Source organism: Megascapheus bottae, chromosome 7 (genome assembly GCF_031878675.1).
Source record: "Megascapheus bottae isolate mThoBot1 chromosome 7, mThoBot2.hap1, whole genome shotgun sequence".
Lineage (NCBI taxonomy): Eukaryota > Metazoa > Chordata > Mammalia > Rodentia > Geomyidae > Megascapheus > Megascapheus bottae.
The window spans coordinates 67,704,048-67,721,007 of NC_143515.1; the positions used below are offsets into that span (position 1 = coordinate 67,704,048).

Consider the following 16,960-nt stretch of genomic DNA (forward strand, 5'->3'; position numbering starts at 1 on the left):
GATTAATTGGAGATAAGTGCCTGGGCTGGCTTTGAACTGCCATCCTCAGATCACAGCTTCCTGAGTAGCTAGGATTACTGGCGTGAGCCTGGCTCTAGATCTGCAGCTTTAAATCCAGTCTGGACTGTGGTGTCAACAGGGAGAGGTTCATAGGAAGTTCTACATGGAAATCAACACTCAGATTCTCCATGTGGAGAGAAAGGCACAGGAAGTAGGCCAGGACCAGGAAGGACAGGCACATGGGCTTCTGGGACCAGGTCATCTTGTAGGCCTTTCTGGCCACTTCTCCTATGCCTCTGAGCCCTCATCATTTCCATCCCTGCCCCTATCAACTGTGCACATGTGCTTGTGCTTTTTTTGCCACTAGCATTTCAAGATGCCAGATGACTGTTCCTTTCCCTCTTCCTCTTCATCAGTGAATTGTGTGTGCTAACCACTTCCAGCTCAGCTGATTTGCACCAAAATAAGCATGACAGGGGCTGGGAATGTGGCTTAGTGGTAGAGTGCTTGTCTAGCATGCATGAGGTCCTGGGTTTGATTCCTCAGTACCACATAAGCAGAAAAGGCCAGAAGTGGAGCTGTGGCCCAGGTGGTAGAGTGCTAGCTTTAAGAAAAAGAAGCTCAAGAAAAGAAGCTGAGGGACAGCACATTCCTAGACCCAGTTCAAAGCCACTGAAGCTGGGCCCAGGGCCATGGACTAGCCCTCCTATAGTTCTGGGTTTACTAAAGTTTGAGGACTATCAAGCTTCATCTGATTAGATGTAAAGCAAACCTAGCAGAGAAGACATTCCTCCCAATAGTTTGTTTAAACATCAGGGCCAGGACTGAATTAATCACTTGGGGAATTCAGTGAAAGTACACAGCTTAGCTAAAGGTCTCAAACTGAATCAATATAAGGTACTGGCCAGATTGTAGCTTTCAGTTTCAGAGCCTGCGGGGTGGGAAGACCGGAAAGGATTCTGGGCAGGAATTTAAATTTTCCCTTTTGGATGGAGATGGCTGGCTATCTGTTCTGGTCTGCGGAGCTCCTCCCACTCTTCTTCACTGCCTGAAACTTGAGAGGGTCTGCATGCCTGAATCTGAATGGTGATCCTTTCCCATCCGCCCGCCCCCCCAGTTTTGATTCATGGAACCTGGCAGGGGTAGAGGGGGGTGGGAGGGGGGAGGGAGGTCGTGACAATTAAGGTAAACTGGGTTCCTTTCCATTTGCTTCCTACATACACACTTTTTGGTGGGACTTAAGGCTTGAACTCAAGGCCTGAGTGCTGGGTGCTATCCCTAAGCTACTTTTGCCCAAGGCTAGCACTGTACCACTTGAACCAGAGTTCTAGTTCTGGCTTTTTGCTAGCTAATTGGAGATAAGAGTCTCATTCATAGACTTTCTGTCCAGGCTGGCTTTAAAATACAATCCTCAAATCTCAGCCTCTGGAGTAGCTAGAATTACAGTTGTGTGCAGCTAGTTCTTCCTCTTTATAGAGCTCTTTCTCTCTAGGACATGGTCTCTACAACTAAGTATCCTAAGGTTCTTTTTACCATCAAGTGCCACCCTCACCTCCCCTGGTCTTACCTTTAATATTTAGTGGTAGCTTGTTTGCCTAGCATGCACAAAAACCCGGGTTCGATTCCTTGGTACCACATACATAGAAAAAGCCAGAAGTGGTGCTGTGGGTCAAATGGTAGAATGCTTGCTTTGAACAAAGCCTAAGGAGAGTGTTCAGGCCCAGAATTCATGCCCAAGGACTAGCAAAAAAAAAAAAATAATAATAATAATATTTTAGAGCCGGGCACAGTAGCTTGTGCCTGTAATCCTAGCTACTCAAGAGGCTGAGATCAGAAAATCGTGGTTCAAAGCCAGCCCAGGCACTAAAGACTGTGGGACTCTTATCTTCAATTAATCACTAGAAAATGGGAAGTGGGGCTGTGGCTCAAGGGATAGGGTGAAGAGCTCAGAGACAGTGCCCAGGCCCAGAGTTCAAGCCCCATGACCCGCCCCACAAAATAATAATATTATTATTATTTGTTGTAGTAGTAGTAATAGTAGCAGTAGATCCCTGTTGTCCCATTAGGCTGGTTAGAAAACAAGATCTAAAAAGCTATGTAGTTATTTAAGGTCTTGTCTTCTCTATAACACCTTGCCCAGTCTAATATCTTGACAGGGGCAAGTCAATGCAGCACAGCTGCACCCCCCTACAGTGTCATCTGTCCCCCCTGCCTAGGCCTGGCCGCCCCCACCCCCCACCCCCTGGTGGAGCAGTTCTGAGTTGACACATGAGGTGCTGGCGGAGCTGCAGGGAAGGAAGGCCAGTTTCCCTATAGGCAGGTGTGAGGGGTGACTCAGAGAGGATACAGAAGCCAGGGAGGGCTAGGGGCTGCTGGGAGAGGGGTGAGGCCTGTGGGGAGGACTGGCTTTTCAGTAGGCGTCCAAAGCCCCTCCTCTGAGGGGCTACAGCAGGCCCCATGCTGCAGCTGACATAATGGCTGTGCTGCTGCTCATTCTTCCCTCCCTCAGTCACCAGGAAGGGCAGGCTATTGTGACTGCCAGGTCTGGTCCTTTCTGCCCGAAAAGCCTGGAGCCTGTGCTCAGTCCTCGGATCAGAAGGTTGGAGTCTTCCCTCAAATCGTCCTGTCTTTGCTGATCCCAGGCACCCGTGATTTCCCTCGGCACATGTAGGAAGCATCCCTACCGCATAATTTACCATCTAATTACATGCTGTCTTGAGTGAGGGCTGTGGTTTATGTGTGGTGGGTCCTTGGTACACAATTAGACTGTGAGTAACAGAAACACCGAGGCTCCTCTCTTCCACCGAGTCCTCCTCCCTCCTTCTGAGTCTTCCCCCAGCCTGTCCCTACCTAGCCTGTCCATTGCAGCCGGTCAGTACTCTCAGATTCTAAGGCATAGGGATGCTTCAGACGGGCTCACAGGCTGGTTCCACACACACTGATCTGGGTGGTGGGGGTGGGATCCCTCAGGCCCTCAGCAGCTGCTCACATGCTGTGTCTCTCCAAGCTCAGGCAGGAGGCAGCTCTGCTGCGACCGGGCCCAGGTTTGCGCTGGTGATGTACAGTAGACCAGGCCAGCACCTCGCAGTTGCCATGGTGACTTCTGCTTTTCTTGAGAAGAAGATAGATTTCTCTTTCAGCCTGAATCATCTGCCTGGGCTGCCATCATTCTGTCTTCCCTGGGACCCAGACTTCCCAGCCCCCTACCCTCTGCTTTCTGCCACTAGGGACAGCTTGTCCAGGGCTTCAGTTTCAAATCAGGATCTGATATCAGACAACAGCATGTTCTGACATGAAAGGGGACCAGGAGGGAAAACCCCCGAGGTGGGTGGCTCCCCAGAGACTTCCACACGGAGGTGAAGTCTCCTTCCTCTCTCTATATCACTTGTACCTTGGTATGGGACCATAGCCCCAACTCTTCCCATGGTGGGCGGGCACAGCCCTCCATAGGTCTCACTTCCTTCACACAGCTGGGCTCTCTGATATACCAGGCTCGTATCAGAATTACCCAAGAATTTATTTATTTATTTATCCAGTCCTGGGGCTTGAACTCAGGGCCTGGGAACTGTCCTTAAGCTTTCTCAAGGCTAGTGTGCTACCACTTGAACCACAGCACCACTTCCAGATTCTTCTGTTTATGTTGTACTGAATGAAACCAGGGCTCCATTCATGCTAGGCAAGCACTCTACCACTAGGCAACACTTCTAATCCTCAAGGATGTTTTTTGTTTTGTTTTGTTTTGCCAGTCCTGGGCTTGAGCTCAGGGCCTGAGCACTGTTCTTGGACTTTCTCAAGGCTAGAGCTCTACCACTTGAGCCTCAGCACCATGTCCGGCTTTTTTCTATATATGTGGTACCGAGGAATTGAACCCGGGTCTTAGTGCATGCTAGGCAAGCACTCTACCACTAGGCCAAACTCCCAGCTCCCCTCAAGGATGTTTTAAGAGAGTCCCGTGTCCCACCTAAGGCCCTTGATCTACCGAGGTAGGTCCCCAAAATCTAAGTTTACAAAAAAATCATCCTAGCTTCCACCTCTCCCTCAGGAGAAGCCAGGAGAGAGAATGACAGGAAGGGGGGATGTTGCCATAACAACCAGTTCCAGGCAGAGGCCTCCTTTCCAGAAGCTGGTACTTTACCCCAGTCATGGTGGTTTCCATGGAGATGAGGTACTGAGGGATAAGAGGAATATTTGCCCCACTTAGAACATTAGTCAGGAGCTGCCAGAAGGCAGCACATCTCTAGGTGGAAGCCTTGGACCCTGTCAACTTAGAGTCCCCCAGCATGGCCTCTCCCTGTACACGTCTGACACCTTCCCCTGCTTAGTTGCTCTCTCATGTGGCTGTCTCCTTAGCAACAAGTTCTGCTAACTCCATGCTGTTGGCTCCATAGCTATTTTTAGCTTCACCGCCAGCAGCCCAGTCTGGTCATTTGCTTGCAACCTCCAATATGGATTGCAGGGGAACAGGAAAATGAAGATGCATAGCCAGTTCAGGGACCCTTAGATCCAAACCTCCTAGCAACCATTAGCATTCCTACTACAGAAAGTATCTGTCACCTAGCCTGGAGCCTGGGAGTAGGTCTGGGTGAGGCTCCTGCAGCCGTGCTGCCTTCATTTTGACTAACAGTGTTTTAGTCCTCCATTATGTGCAAGATGCTCTGTCTACACCACTTCCCTAAGAAGTTGCATAAGGTCCGGTCCCAGCCTTCCAGGAATTTATAAGCTTGTGGAGAAGATGGCTGCAGAGTTGCCTTCCTACAAGGCAAAGCCTGGCAGATCTAAGAGAGGCTTTATACAGTGCCAAGGAGGGGAAGAGAAGAGAGGGAAGATAGGGGAGATGAGATCAGGAGGAGACGAGCCCAAAGTGCTTTCCATGATAATGACGCTTCTGCAATCTGTGAGATCCAATAGAGTAGCTTTTGGACACTTAGATTGCAGCTGATTCAACTGAGGAACTGACTTTTAATTTGTTTTTAGTTTTATTTGACTTAAATAGCCACATGGAGCGGGCAGCTACCTCTATGGGCAGCAAGGGCTAGAGACGCCTTCTGGGAGAAGGAACTAGTAAGTAGATGGTAAGATCTAGGCTGGTGGAAGTTGAAGAGTAAGACATTGTGGGAAGAAGGAACAGCGTGAGGAATGGTGAGTGGGTGGCAGAGTGTAGGCTGTAGGCTCGATCACGGAGGCCTCCAGGTTTGTGGGGGATTGAATATCGTGCAGGGTGTTGACTGCTTGACACAGAGGTTTTGGAACTGTAGGCAGGAGAGCAGGTTTAGAACAGACATCCATCCCAATCCTTCTGTCTAAATAAGCTCTCCTGGTCCTAGGACTGGTGGGGTTAGATCCGTGGCAGAAAAGATGCATGACTTCTGGGTAAGTTGCTTTGCAGATGGCTTTCTAGGAGTATGGCTTCTCTGATTTTGAGTGACTGTCCTATGTGTGATGGCAGCAACATGATCCATTCTTTCTTCCAGCGTGGCATTTTTTTTTTTTTCTTTTTCAGGGCCTGGGCACTGTCCCTGAGTTTCTTTTGTTCAAGGCTAGCACTCTACCACTTGAGCCACAGTGCCACTTCCTGCTTTTTCTGTGTATGTGACAAGCATTCTTCCACTAAACCACATTCTTAGATACTTTCATGACAAAGCATGCTATGGAAAGCTGAGCATTCATTTCAAGTCAGTAAGCAGAAATGGCTGTGCCACTTGGATCTTGAGCTGGATACCCATCTGGCCAGGGGTCTGATTTCAGCTGTGAAACTAGAAAATCACTGCTTATCATATTCTTCAAAGATCTATGACAGTGACATACACTAGCCTGATGAATTTGCTGATTTCTAACAAGATATGTCCTTGCCATACAGATAATACTTGTCCTGCTGTTTTCTGGCAACTTAGTGAGATGAGTGTCCCCAGAAAATGCAATTAAGGGGGCTAGGAGTTTGGCCTAGTGGTAGAGTGCTTGCCTAGCCTGCACGAAGACCTGGGTTTGATTCCTCGGTATCACATAAATTAAAAAAAAAAAAAAAGCCAGAAGTGATGCTGTGGCTCAAGTGGTAGAGCTTTAGCCTTGAGAAAACCCAAGGACAGTGCTCAGGCCCTGAGCCAAAATCCAGGACTGGCAAAAAAAAGAAAATGTAGTTAAGTTTGCTTGATGAATACAGGGTCAGAGCCAAGAATCAGGTATCCTTAACAGGTGTTTTCATCAGTTTGGGTGGCCTGTTGAGTCACTGCTGTCTTCCCACTGGTCAGGAAATGCACTCTGTCTTTGAGAGTGCCCTTTCTAACTGTCAGACTGTGCCAAATCCTGCCTTTCCAGCATCTCTTTTAAGCTCTTGACAATCCATATCTCCTTTTCATCCTGGAATTGCTTCCTTCAACCTTTGATATTAGTTTTGATACTTTGATAGCAATACCCCAAACAGGGCTTGTTTTATAGGTTGCTACTATTTTTGTTTGACTATCTTTGTATCACTCAAAAGACTTATCCCAAGAACTATCCAGGGAGGGTTTCTTTAGAAGGTCAAAAGCATATGTGACCTGAATATCCTAGAAGATGGCTTGGATTTTTGTACCCAACCTCCTACCCCTTACTGATCCTAGATCTTTAGGGTCTCATTCTGTCTGTGGACCATAAAGACACAACTGTTTATGTGACCCACAGTCCATGAAAGGGAAGGTGGTAGAGGGAGGTGGAAGATGCCCTATCTCAGGATAAATCTCTGGGTATAAGCTTCCTTTTACGTAAGCTGGGAAGTTGTGTGTGTAGAAGAGCTGAGACGACTTGGTTTTAGAGGATGAAGATAAGGAAGTTTGAAAGCTGGGGAGAGAGGCTACTTTGCATGTGGACCAAAAGAAAGGGAACATTTTTGGGATGTTCTGGCTGCAGGCAAAGGTGCCATCACTGCCTGAAGATCATTACTGTCTAGGACCACAGTCTTAAGGTGGTTCGCCACATTATAAGGGAAAGAGCAGCCAAGCCCAAATTAGCAGCTTCCTTTTGAGTAGAGACCTGAGGTAAGGTCCAAGGTGTCTTGGATGCTGAGCTGGCAGCAATTAGGCAAACAGCTTAGCAAGTCATTCGATCCTCTCAAAAGCCAGGGCAGGCTAAAAGTAAGAATTCAGGGTCTTAAAAGATTTTTTTTGCATGCTAAGCACATACCATACAATTTAGCTACATGTTGGGGAAGTTCCTGAAAAGCTGTCTCAGATACTTTGACTTGTTGGGCGCAGAAGAGGGCCTCTAGTTTTTTGTTTTTGTGCTTGTCCTGAGGCTTGAACTTGGGGTTGTGGTGTTGTCCCTGACTTTTCTTGTTGAAGGCCAGCTCTATATACCACTTGAGCTGCAGCTGTACTTCCTGCTTTTTGGTGGTTAATTGGAGATAGGAGACTTTCCTGTTCTGGGCTGGCTTCAGATCTCAGACTCCAGAGTACCTAGGATTACAGGCATGAGCCACTGCTGCCTAGCTATAATTTTCATTTGTTAAAGAAGTTTAATCCTCAGATCTCAAACTAGGATTACAGACATAAGCCACTAGCTCCCAACATTGTTTTATTTTTGTGTTTTTGGGGGGCAGGGGAAGAAGAGATTGTGGGGCTTGAACTCAAGGCCTATGTGCTGTCCCTGAGCCTCTTTTGCACAAGGCTAATCCTCTACCACTTGTGCCACAGTTCCACTTCCAGTTTTCTGGTAAATAATTGGAGCTAAGAGTCTTCACAGACTTTCCTGCACCAGCTGGCTTTAAACCTCAATCCTCAGAACCTAGCCTCCCGAGTAGCTAGGATTACAAGCATGAGCACTAATGCCCAGTTTTGTTTTTGTAATGGCTCCTTTACCTTATATGTGGATTCTAGGATGAGATTTCCTCCCCATTTTATATGAAGAAAACCATTTCCAACCCTTGCTTGGTCTGATGGCCTCAGAAAAAGTGAGCTGAGCCCCAGGATAGATGCTGGACTCATTTTATAAGCACATCTCTTCATCTCATTAACTTATACCTGTGTTCCAGCTGGTACAGCCCAGCTGCAGTAGCACCTGGAGAGGTACCTCACTGTCCTTGGGATGTCCTTCACTCCAGCTTCGCAGAGTAGAAAGCAGATTTCTTGGGGGTTAAGTGGCTTATGTCAAGGTCATGTTGGAATCCCAACTCAAGTTCAGATCTAGGCACAAGGGAACTAGCCAAATACACATCTCCTGCTGAGAGCATTCACCTTCCGGTCTTTGTTCTTTTTTTTTTTTGACTCATCCAGTAAATGGAAATCAAGTTAATCGTTCTAAATTACCCATTCATCTTGTCTTGTCCAGAAAACTGACCTTTATTCTTCTCCCTTTAGGAGCCTACTGTCTTCGTGGCTGACTCCCTCTTTGCAAACCATACCTTTTAACTTTAGTTCAGTTGTGGGGCTGGACGGGATCCAGGACTACCTTGCCCTTGCCAAGGCCTAATCTTATCTATGTATTCCAAATTTCAATCATTCTGCCCTCTTTAACCTCATTTATCACTCCAGACACCCACTCAGCTGGGCCCCCAAACCAGCTGCTAGATCTTTCAGTTTATCTCCCCTAGTCCAGAGGAATCTGCCTAATCCCTTAGGGAAGGCCAGCAAGCAGTGTCTTAACACTGCCTTTCACCTAAATGCCTGCGGTGATGGAGCCTGTGGGCCCATCTGCCTCAGTTCTCTCCCTAAGTGCTAGCTTGAATGGCGGAAGCCGCCCCTGGAGGCTAAGGGAAAGTGTTTCCAGATAGATGTCTTGGCTGGGAAAGAAGACACTGCTGAACCTTGGAAGGAATGTCCTTACCCACAACGTTGCACACAGGAAAATGAGAGAAATGAGGAAAGACCCCAAAATGAAATGTGAGGAGCGGGGAGAGGGCAGCAAGGAAGAGTTCTTCAGCTGTGCCTGTGTGCTCGCCCCCGCCCGCGCGCTGGTCTGGGCTTGAACTCGGCCTGTTGCCGTCCCCGCGCTCGATCCGCAGCTCCACGTCTGGCTTTTTGCTGGTTCACTGGAGGTAAACGTTTTCCGGACGTTCCTGCCCTGGCTGGCTTGCAGTCGCGATCCTCAGATCTCAGCCTTCCGAGTAGGTAGGATACTGGCGCGCGCCATTGGCGCCCGGCCAACCACGCTCTGTACGGCGATCCACCTGTAGCACCAAGCGGGGGCCCCAGCAGCGGCTCTTGTCCCAAAGCGCCCCCAGTTTCCTGCGGTGCGTGCAGTCTCCCCCGCTCTCCCTGCGCTCCCGGGCCTCGACTATCTGCAAGCATTTTTTTCTTTTTCAAACATGCTTCCTTGAAACTCACTTTCACCAACTTTCTCTCGACTCTCGCGGGCCGCGCGAAAGCTACGCCCGCGTCCCGCCGAGTCTCCCCGGCGCCCCCCCACCCCCCACCCGGGGCCCGAGCCCCCACCCCGCGCCCGGCCCCGCAGGCGTCGCCCCCCGCCCCGCAGCGCACTCCTGCGGAGTAGAGAGAGGGCAGAGCGGGCCGCACGGAGGGGCGCTCCCTCCCCACCGGCCGCGGGGGCGGGGCCCTGGGAACGGGCGTGGGCCGGCCGGGGCCCCCCGGCCCCCAGCGCCCCTCGGACCGGGTAGAGGGGTTGGCCCACCGCCAGCGTCGGCGGCCGGCCCCCCTCCCCCGGCCCGCTCGCAGCCAACCAGGCCCTCCAGCGGGGCCCACGTGACCTGGAGTTCTAGACAAAGAAAATGTTCCCTCCCCCGCCCCCTCCCCCTTTCTCTGGCCCCCTCCGCCCCCAGCCCCATCGCCCCCAGCCCCTCCCCCCAGACGGGCAGCTACTTAGAGCGGCGGGGCTGGGGGCTCACACCTGAGCGGGACCGCAGAGGGGCTGCACCTGGCCTTATGGGTAGGTTCCTGGACGGAGCCCAGGGGAAGCTGGGGAGGGGGGAGGCGGCCGGGCCGGTGGGAGGGTCCCCGCAGCCCTGCGCGCTGGAGGAAGAGTCAAGTATGCCTCCCTGGCCCGCCGCCGCCGCGACCCCGGCCGCCGGAGTTCTGGAGATGCGACTTCACTGTCCCACCCGCTCGTGCCCAGGAGCCCCGAAGCCCCACTCCTCACCGGGCTCCAGTGGCACCTGGCACGCACGGGGCCGAGGTCACTGCAGGCTGGGGAGCAGGCGGCCCGGCCCAGGGCAGCTGGCGATCAGAAGTTAGGTTGGATGGAAGCAGCCTCAGCCTGGGTTGAGCTGCTGGCAGTTGGGGACCTGGCCTTCCTGGTGACTGCTGTGCCGGCCCGGGGCCGCGCCGCCCCGGGGGCCCTGCCAGGTCATGGCTTCTTGCAGGGAGACAGCTTTCTCCCTGGCTCCGGGAGCCACCGCGCAGGCGGCCCCCAGGATGTGGGGGGAGCAGGGGCCCGTGCCACCTTGACGTCCTGTGACACTGTGATGTCCCCAAGGCCGCATGGGCCCGGGGACAAGGGTCGCTCCGTCGTCTGACCTTTGGCGTGGGAGTCGCCGGGAAGGCGGGGGCTCAGCAGCCGGAGAAGGACGTGGACGGGGAGTTGGCGGAGTTGCGCTCCACGCCGAGGGGCTAACGGGAGTCACTCGTGGTGGGTGGTGTGGTGGCCTTTTTGGACCCTGCCCGGCGTCCTCCGGGGAAGAGGAGCCGTGAGCCTCCCAAGCACGGAGCCTGTTAACCCTTCCCTTGCCTATTGTTTGCCGGGAGCAGGGCAAAGGTAGTGAAAGTGCAAAGGAGGACGAGCCGTCCATTCTAATGGGCCCCTCCCCCGCCGCCCCTCGCCGCGGCTCCGGCTCCCGCTGCGCACCCCTCCCCGCCGCGGGGCCTGGCGGAGGCCCCCTCCTCTGCCAGCCAGCGCCGACCCGGCGCGTGCTCTGCAGCGAGTGGGTTGGAGATGCTGAGCAGCTATCAGCAGCAGCATCTGACAAGCTGGGGGAAGTTGTGGGAGCAGAAGAATTTTCAGGAACTGCTGTTGAGGGGTGAGAGAGACAAAGGGGCTGTGGGGGAGTGATGAGAGTGGTGGCGGGCACGACTCCTTCCTACACCCGGGAGCCCCGGGAGGAACCCTCACCTGCCCCCCGCTGCGTGCTGTGGTTGCGGCGGCGGCCCTTCCTTCCTTCCCTGCCTGTCCTGCCACCAGCACGCACCACGATCTAGGACATCTTGGGCAGAAGTCTCGGCTAGGTCCTGCCTTCCGCTCCTCAAGTTAGTTCCAGAGGCCTGATGGAAGGTGGGCGCCGCAGCCAGGCCCAGGCCTCTCTGGGGGTGTTACTACTGCGGTCGATCCGGGCGCTGGAGGGGCTTCCGGGGAAAGGGAAGGCTACTCTCCTCCCCCACCGGGAGCCCCCTAAGCACAGCCAGGCCCAGGCCCAGGCCCAGCCTGTAGAACTTTTTGGAAGGGAGGAGTAGATAGCTAATAGAAAAGCTGAGAGCAAAGTCCTAGCCAGGTGAGGGTGGGGCGGGGAGGTTTGCTCAATTCCTCTCCATTCTGTCCTCCTCCCCCAACCTTTTCCAGCTGTTGGTGGGCTGGGGGCAGGGCTGCCTTATTCCATTTGAGAAGTTTTTAGGATGCACTGAGTCAAGGAGAGAGAACTAAGTTTAATGTGAAGTGTTGGGGGATTGCTTCCGTGGAAAAAGGTTTGGTCTGTTTCCAGAAGTCCAGGACTAAAGACTGAGTGAAATAAAATGAACCTTCCAGTCAGTACAGTAGGTCACTGACCACAAAGGCTTTTTTAATCTGGGATGTTAAGGCATGGGTCTGTTGGCAAGCTTTAGGGGGGGTCCTTGGAAATTCTCTATAATATATGTCAGATTCTTAAACAAGCCAGGAAAACTGACCAGAGATCTTGTAATTTCCCTAGTGCTAGAGCGCTAGACTTGCACACAAAAGGTCAGGGACAGCTCCCAGGCCCTGTGTCCAAGCCCTAGGACCGACACACCACACACACACACAAAAGTAAATCTTGCAGCTGGAATGCCCTTTTAGATCCAAACAATTGCAGAGAAGAAATGTTTGTACTATCAAGTTACCACCAAAGACTGGAATATCCATATTCTGACTTCTAGTTTAGACTTTACAATGTCACATTGGTTTCTGATCACTTTTTAAATTTTGCCGGTCCAAGGGCTTGAACTCACATCGTGGGAACTGTCCTTAGGTATTCCCAAGGCTGTTGCTCTACCTCTTGAGCCACAGTACCACTTCTGGCTTTTGCTTTTTTGTGGTACCAAGGAATGGAGCCCAGGACTTTGTACATGCTAGTGAAGCACTCCACCAGTAGGCCATACTCCCAGACCTCTGATCATTTTTTTTTTTTTTTTTGCCAGTCTTGGGGCTTGAACTCAGGGCATGAGCATTGTCCTTGGTCTTTTTCTTGAGGCTAGAGCTCTACCACGTGAGCCAGAGCACCACGGCCAGCTTTTTTTCTATGTATGTGGTACCGAGGAGTTGAACCCTGGTCTTCGTGCATGCTAGGCAACAACTCTACATCTAGGCCAAACTCCTGGCCCTGTTCTGAGCACTTTTTAAACCTTCAAGATGGGTTTGCATTCACAGATATAAGCTCTTGGTGAAAGTTATATATTGAAAGACATGTTGAAAATGGGATAAGGGCTGGGATGTAGCTCAGTGGTAAAGCACTTGCCGAGTAAGTGCAACATCCTGTGTCCGATCCCCAAAAAAAGAAAAGACAAAAAAAAGATAGTTTAAAATGGGATGAAGTTCTAGATTTCTGCTCAAAGGTAGAGCTTGTGCTAGCATCCATAGGGCTGTGGGTTCAATTCCCCAGCACCAAAAATGGTGGGGTTTTTCTCTGAATCTGGTATGATAAAAATGGGTATAGAATCTTGAAGTTGTAGTGTGTGGGTTCTAGATTTGGTATAGGGGATGGGTTAGATGAAGTAGAATGGTCCTCAGAGTTTAGTATCAAGGATGCCATTCTCATAGTGTCCCTGGAGCAGGTTTTGAGAAGGCATGAGTGCATGGATCATAGCCTTAGAGGCAATATGATAGGGTGAAAGGATGTCTGGGGTCTGTGCAGTGGGAGAATAACTGGGGTTTGACTCATGTCTTTGTTGATGGGATAGCAGAGAAAGCACTTGATTGTGTACTCAGCAAGTAATTGAGTGCAAGCTGCTTCTAGAAGGTAACAGTACAGAACCTTGGCTGTAACTCACAAGGACTTGAGAGTGGTGTCTGAGTGTGAGGCCAAGCAGGTCCTGCACAGATTCCCACGGTGGAGCAGGGGCTGTGTGCTCTCGAGGTCACCTGGAGACATCACAGAACTAGAATCGTGGTCTGGATAGGCTGCCTGAGGAAATTGTGAAGAAAGACGTGAAAGCTGCGGGGCGCGGTGTCTCACACCTGTATCCCTAGTTACTGAGATATGAGGATGGCAGTACAAAGCTAGCCAGGGCACTAAAGACTCTTAATTGACCACTAGAAAACCGAAAGTGGAGCTGTGGCTCAAGGGGTAGGGCCTTGAGCTGAGAGCTAATCGACAATGCCCGGACCCAGAGTTCAAGCCCTCCCCCACTCTTTTTTTTTTTTTTTTTCTTTTTGGTGATACTGGGCTTTGGATACTGGCTCTTTTTAGGTCGGGGCTTAGTGGTTTTTTTGCCTGGGCTGCTTTTCAACAAATCCTCCTGATCTCTACGTCCAAATAGTTGGGATTACAGGCATGCACTGCTATACCAATCTGAGAGCTCCCTTTAATTATGAAGTAAAATGCAAGAGACTAGAGCCATTAGAACCATTATCTGTGCCTGAACAATGATGTGCTATTATTAATTTTTGAGTAGAATTGTACTTTCCCAATCAAAGGATGGACAGCTGATGAGCCAACCAAAGATGATGAAGATTAGGCCAGGGAAGAAGCTCCTCCCAGGCTACATGTCTGAAATGGAGCCACCGTGTGTGAATTAATCTCCTACATTCCATGGTGAGCCAGTTGGGTTGGTGAGTGAGGGAAGAGCCTTTGACCTTCTAATCACTTAGGCTGAAGAAAGAGCCTCTTGAGTTTCACATGGCCTTGTGAACTCCAGGAGTCAAAAGCTGGTTTTTCCGTGTGCACGCACAAGTACATACATCGGTACCACAGTGCCAGGGTTTAAGCTTGGTGTAGCACCCCTCACTTGGCTATCTTGCTTGGTTTGTGTGCTACCATTTTAGCCACTCCTCTAGTACAGGTCTCTTTTTTTTTTTTTTTTTGGTGGGTCATGGGGCTTATACTCTGGCCTGGGTGCTGTCCTTGAGCTCTTCAGCTTAATGCTACCCTGGCGCCAAGCCCCACTTCCCATTTTCTAGAGGTTAATTGGAGATAAGAGTCTAAGGTCCTTTTGTGCCTAGGCTGGCTTTGAACCTTGATCCTCAGATCTCAGCCTCCTGAGTAGCTAGGATTACAGGAATGAGTCACCTCACCTGGCTAATCCAGTATTTTGTTGGCTATTTGGAAACTGCTTGTGCTGGCTTTAAATCTAGGTGTCATCTTCCTGAGTAGCTAGAATTATAGGTGTGACCACCTACGCCCCACCTCAAGTCGACTTCTTATTCCCATTTCACAGGCTGAGAAGAAAGCCAAGGTAATTGCAGTGATGAATGCTGTGGAAGAAAACCAGGGATCCGGGGAGTCTCAGAAGGTGGAGGAAGCCAGCCCACCGGCTGTGCAGCAGCCCACGGATCCGGCATCCCCCACTGTGGCCACCACACCTGAGCCTGTGGGGGCCGATGCTGGGGACAAGAATGCCACCAAAGCAGCTGATGATGAGCCAGAATATGAGGTGAGCAGATCATAGTACCCTCTGCCAGCTTCGACCATTTTGCCCTCATCATTCACTGGCCACTGACCCCATCCTCTTCCTTTCCCCAGTTTTGCTGCTTCCCTCCATTCACATGGATCCCTCTCCTGGTGGTCCTGCTCTAGCTGGACAGGGGCTTACGTAGGATGTCTTGGGGAGGATTTGAGTTGTGACCACTGTGTAACAGTTTGTACTCTTTGGGGCTCCAGGACGGCCGGGGCTTTGGCATCGGGGAGCTGGTGTGGGGGAAACTTCGGGGCTTCTCCTGGTGGCCGGGCCGCATTGTGTCCTGGTGGATGACTGGCCGGAGCCGAGCAGCTGAAGGCACCCGCTGGGTCATGTGGTTCGGAGACGGCAAGTTCTCAGTGGTGAGTTCTGCAGTTGCCTGAGCGCTAGAGAGATCCTGGTCCCTTGGCTGTGGTTTTAGCTAGGGGAAGTCTGGAGTTGGGGAGATCCAAGAGACCTTTAACCATAATTAGTTGGAGTACGGGCTCACCTGGTCTTTTTGACTCTTTTCTCCCCCCTTCCTTTTTTTTTTCTTTTTCTTTTTTAAAATGCCAGTCCTAGGGTTTGAATTCAGGGCCTGGACACTGTTCTTGGGTTTTTCTCAAGGCTAGAGCTTTACCACTTGAGCCACAGCACCACTTCTGGCTTTTTTTTTTTTTTTTTTTTTTTTTTTAATGTATGTGGTGCCCAAGGACATGAGCCCAGGGCTTCATGCATGCTAGACAAGCACTCTACCACTAGACCATGCTCCCGGCCCCAGACCCCTCGTTTGCCTGGGCACTTAGTCAGTGCCTCCAGACCTCTGAGGGTCACACTGACTTTTGGGCTCCATATCCTGGCCAGTAGTGAGCCATGGGGTTCGTTGGGAGTGGAAGAAGCAGTCAAGGCTCTGTCATTCCCCAGGTGTGTGTGGAGAAGTTGATGCCGTTGAGCTCCTTCTGCAGTGCGTTCCACCAGGCCACCTACAACAAGCAGCCCATGTACCGCAAAGCCATCTACGAAGTCCTGCAGGTGAGTAGTCTCTGCAGACGGCTGAGGAGGCAAAGGTCACCAGAAAGTTTGGGAGTTTGATCTTGGTTATCTTGGTCTGAGTCCAGGCCCTTAGGCAGTGACTTTCTCCACCTCACTCCTTTCTGCATCTGTCACATGGTCTGCCACTTTGTGCACTGCCCTGCCATCTAGCCTGACCTGACTCCTGCCTACCTCCACTTGTTGTCCTCCAGGTGGCCAGCAGCCGGGCAGGGAAACTGTTTCCAGCCTGCCACGACAATGACGAGAGCGACACTGCCAAGGCCGTGGAGGTGCAGAACAAGCAAATGATCGAATGGGCCCTGGCGGGGTTCCAGCCCTCGGGCCCCAAGGGCCTGGAGCCACCAGAAGGTAAACTTGGATGTCCAGTGCCGCCGTCTGAGGAAGCCGTGCCTTCATTCCTCTGGGGTCCAGTGTGCGCTCATTGGCTCACCAGAGGCCAAGCTGTACCCTATCTATGCATAGCAGGAGGAACTTTTTTTTTTGTTTGTTTGTTTCTGGGACTTAAACTTGGGGCCTAAGCACCATCCTTGAGCACTGTTGCTTAAGGCTAGCACTCTGCCACTTGAGCCACAACACTACTTCTGGCTTTTTTCTGTGTGTATGTAGTACCCAGGCTTCATGCATGCACTCTACCCACTAGACTACACTTACAGCTCCGAACTGGGCTTCTTTATCAGCCTGTAAGTGACTGGTCTCCTGCTTTTCTGCTACAGAGGAGAAGAATCCCTACAAGGAGGTTTACACTGACATGTGGGTGGAGCCTGAGGCAGCCGCCTACGCACCACCACCCCCAACCAAAAAGCCCCGCAAGAGCACCACCGAGAAGCCCAAGGTCAAGGAGATCATTGATGAGCGCACAAGAGGTAGGACCTTCCTCTGGGATGGGTCTGCTCAAGGCCGGTGTCCCACATCCTCTTCTGAGGCAAGCTTTCCTTCTCTGCAGAACGGCTGGTGTACGAGGTGCGGCAGAAGTGCAGGAACATTGAGGGTGAGTGTTGCCTGGGAGCTGGGTGCACAGGTGGGAGAACCTGGCTGTCAGTGTGGCATAGGCATGGAGTGGCATTGGCATAGGTTCTTTGAAAGACTCTGTGATCTCAGTCAGTGCTCAGGGCCAGGTACTTGTATGTTGCCTTCACACCTGCAGCTAGCATCACACACCATGTGTC

At 51.5% G+C, this 16,960-nt stretch overlaps 1 protein-coding gene across 4 annotated transcripts in view; it reads left to right on the forward strand.

Moving 5' to 3' along the window:
- Dnmt3a (DNA methyltransferase 3 alpha) overlaps nt 1-16,960 on the forward strand; it is a 98,079-nt gene that overhangs the window by 70,065 nt on the left and 11,054 nt on the right. The window contains exons 1-7 of one of the 4 annotated variants that reach the window (XM_090337345.1): nt 9,791-9,852; nt 14,523-14,738; nt 14,966-15,124; nt 15,666-15,773; nt 15,986-16,142; nt 16,508-16,657; nt 16,738-16,782. In XM_090337345.1, coding sequence (XP_090193471.1) covers nt 14,553-14,738; nt 14,966-15,124; nt 15,666-15,773; nt 15,986-16,142; nt 16,508-16,657; nt 16,738-16,782 — 805 coding nt within the window. In that variant the 5' untranslated portion in view covers nt 9,791-9,852; nt 14,523-14,552. Of the gene's footprint in view, nt 1-9,790; nt 9,853-10,856; nt 10,940-14,522; nt 14,739-14,965; nt 15,125-15,665; nt 15,774-15,985; nt 16,143-16,507; nt 16,658-16,737; nt 16,783-16,960 lie in introns of those variants that run through there. The other 3 variants (XM_090337346.1, XM_090337343.1, XM_090337344.1) reach the window with 3 other exon arrangements.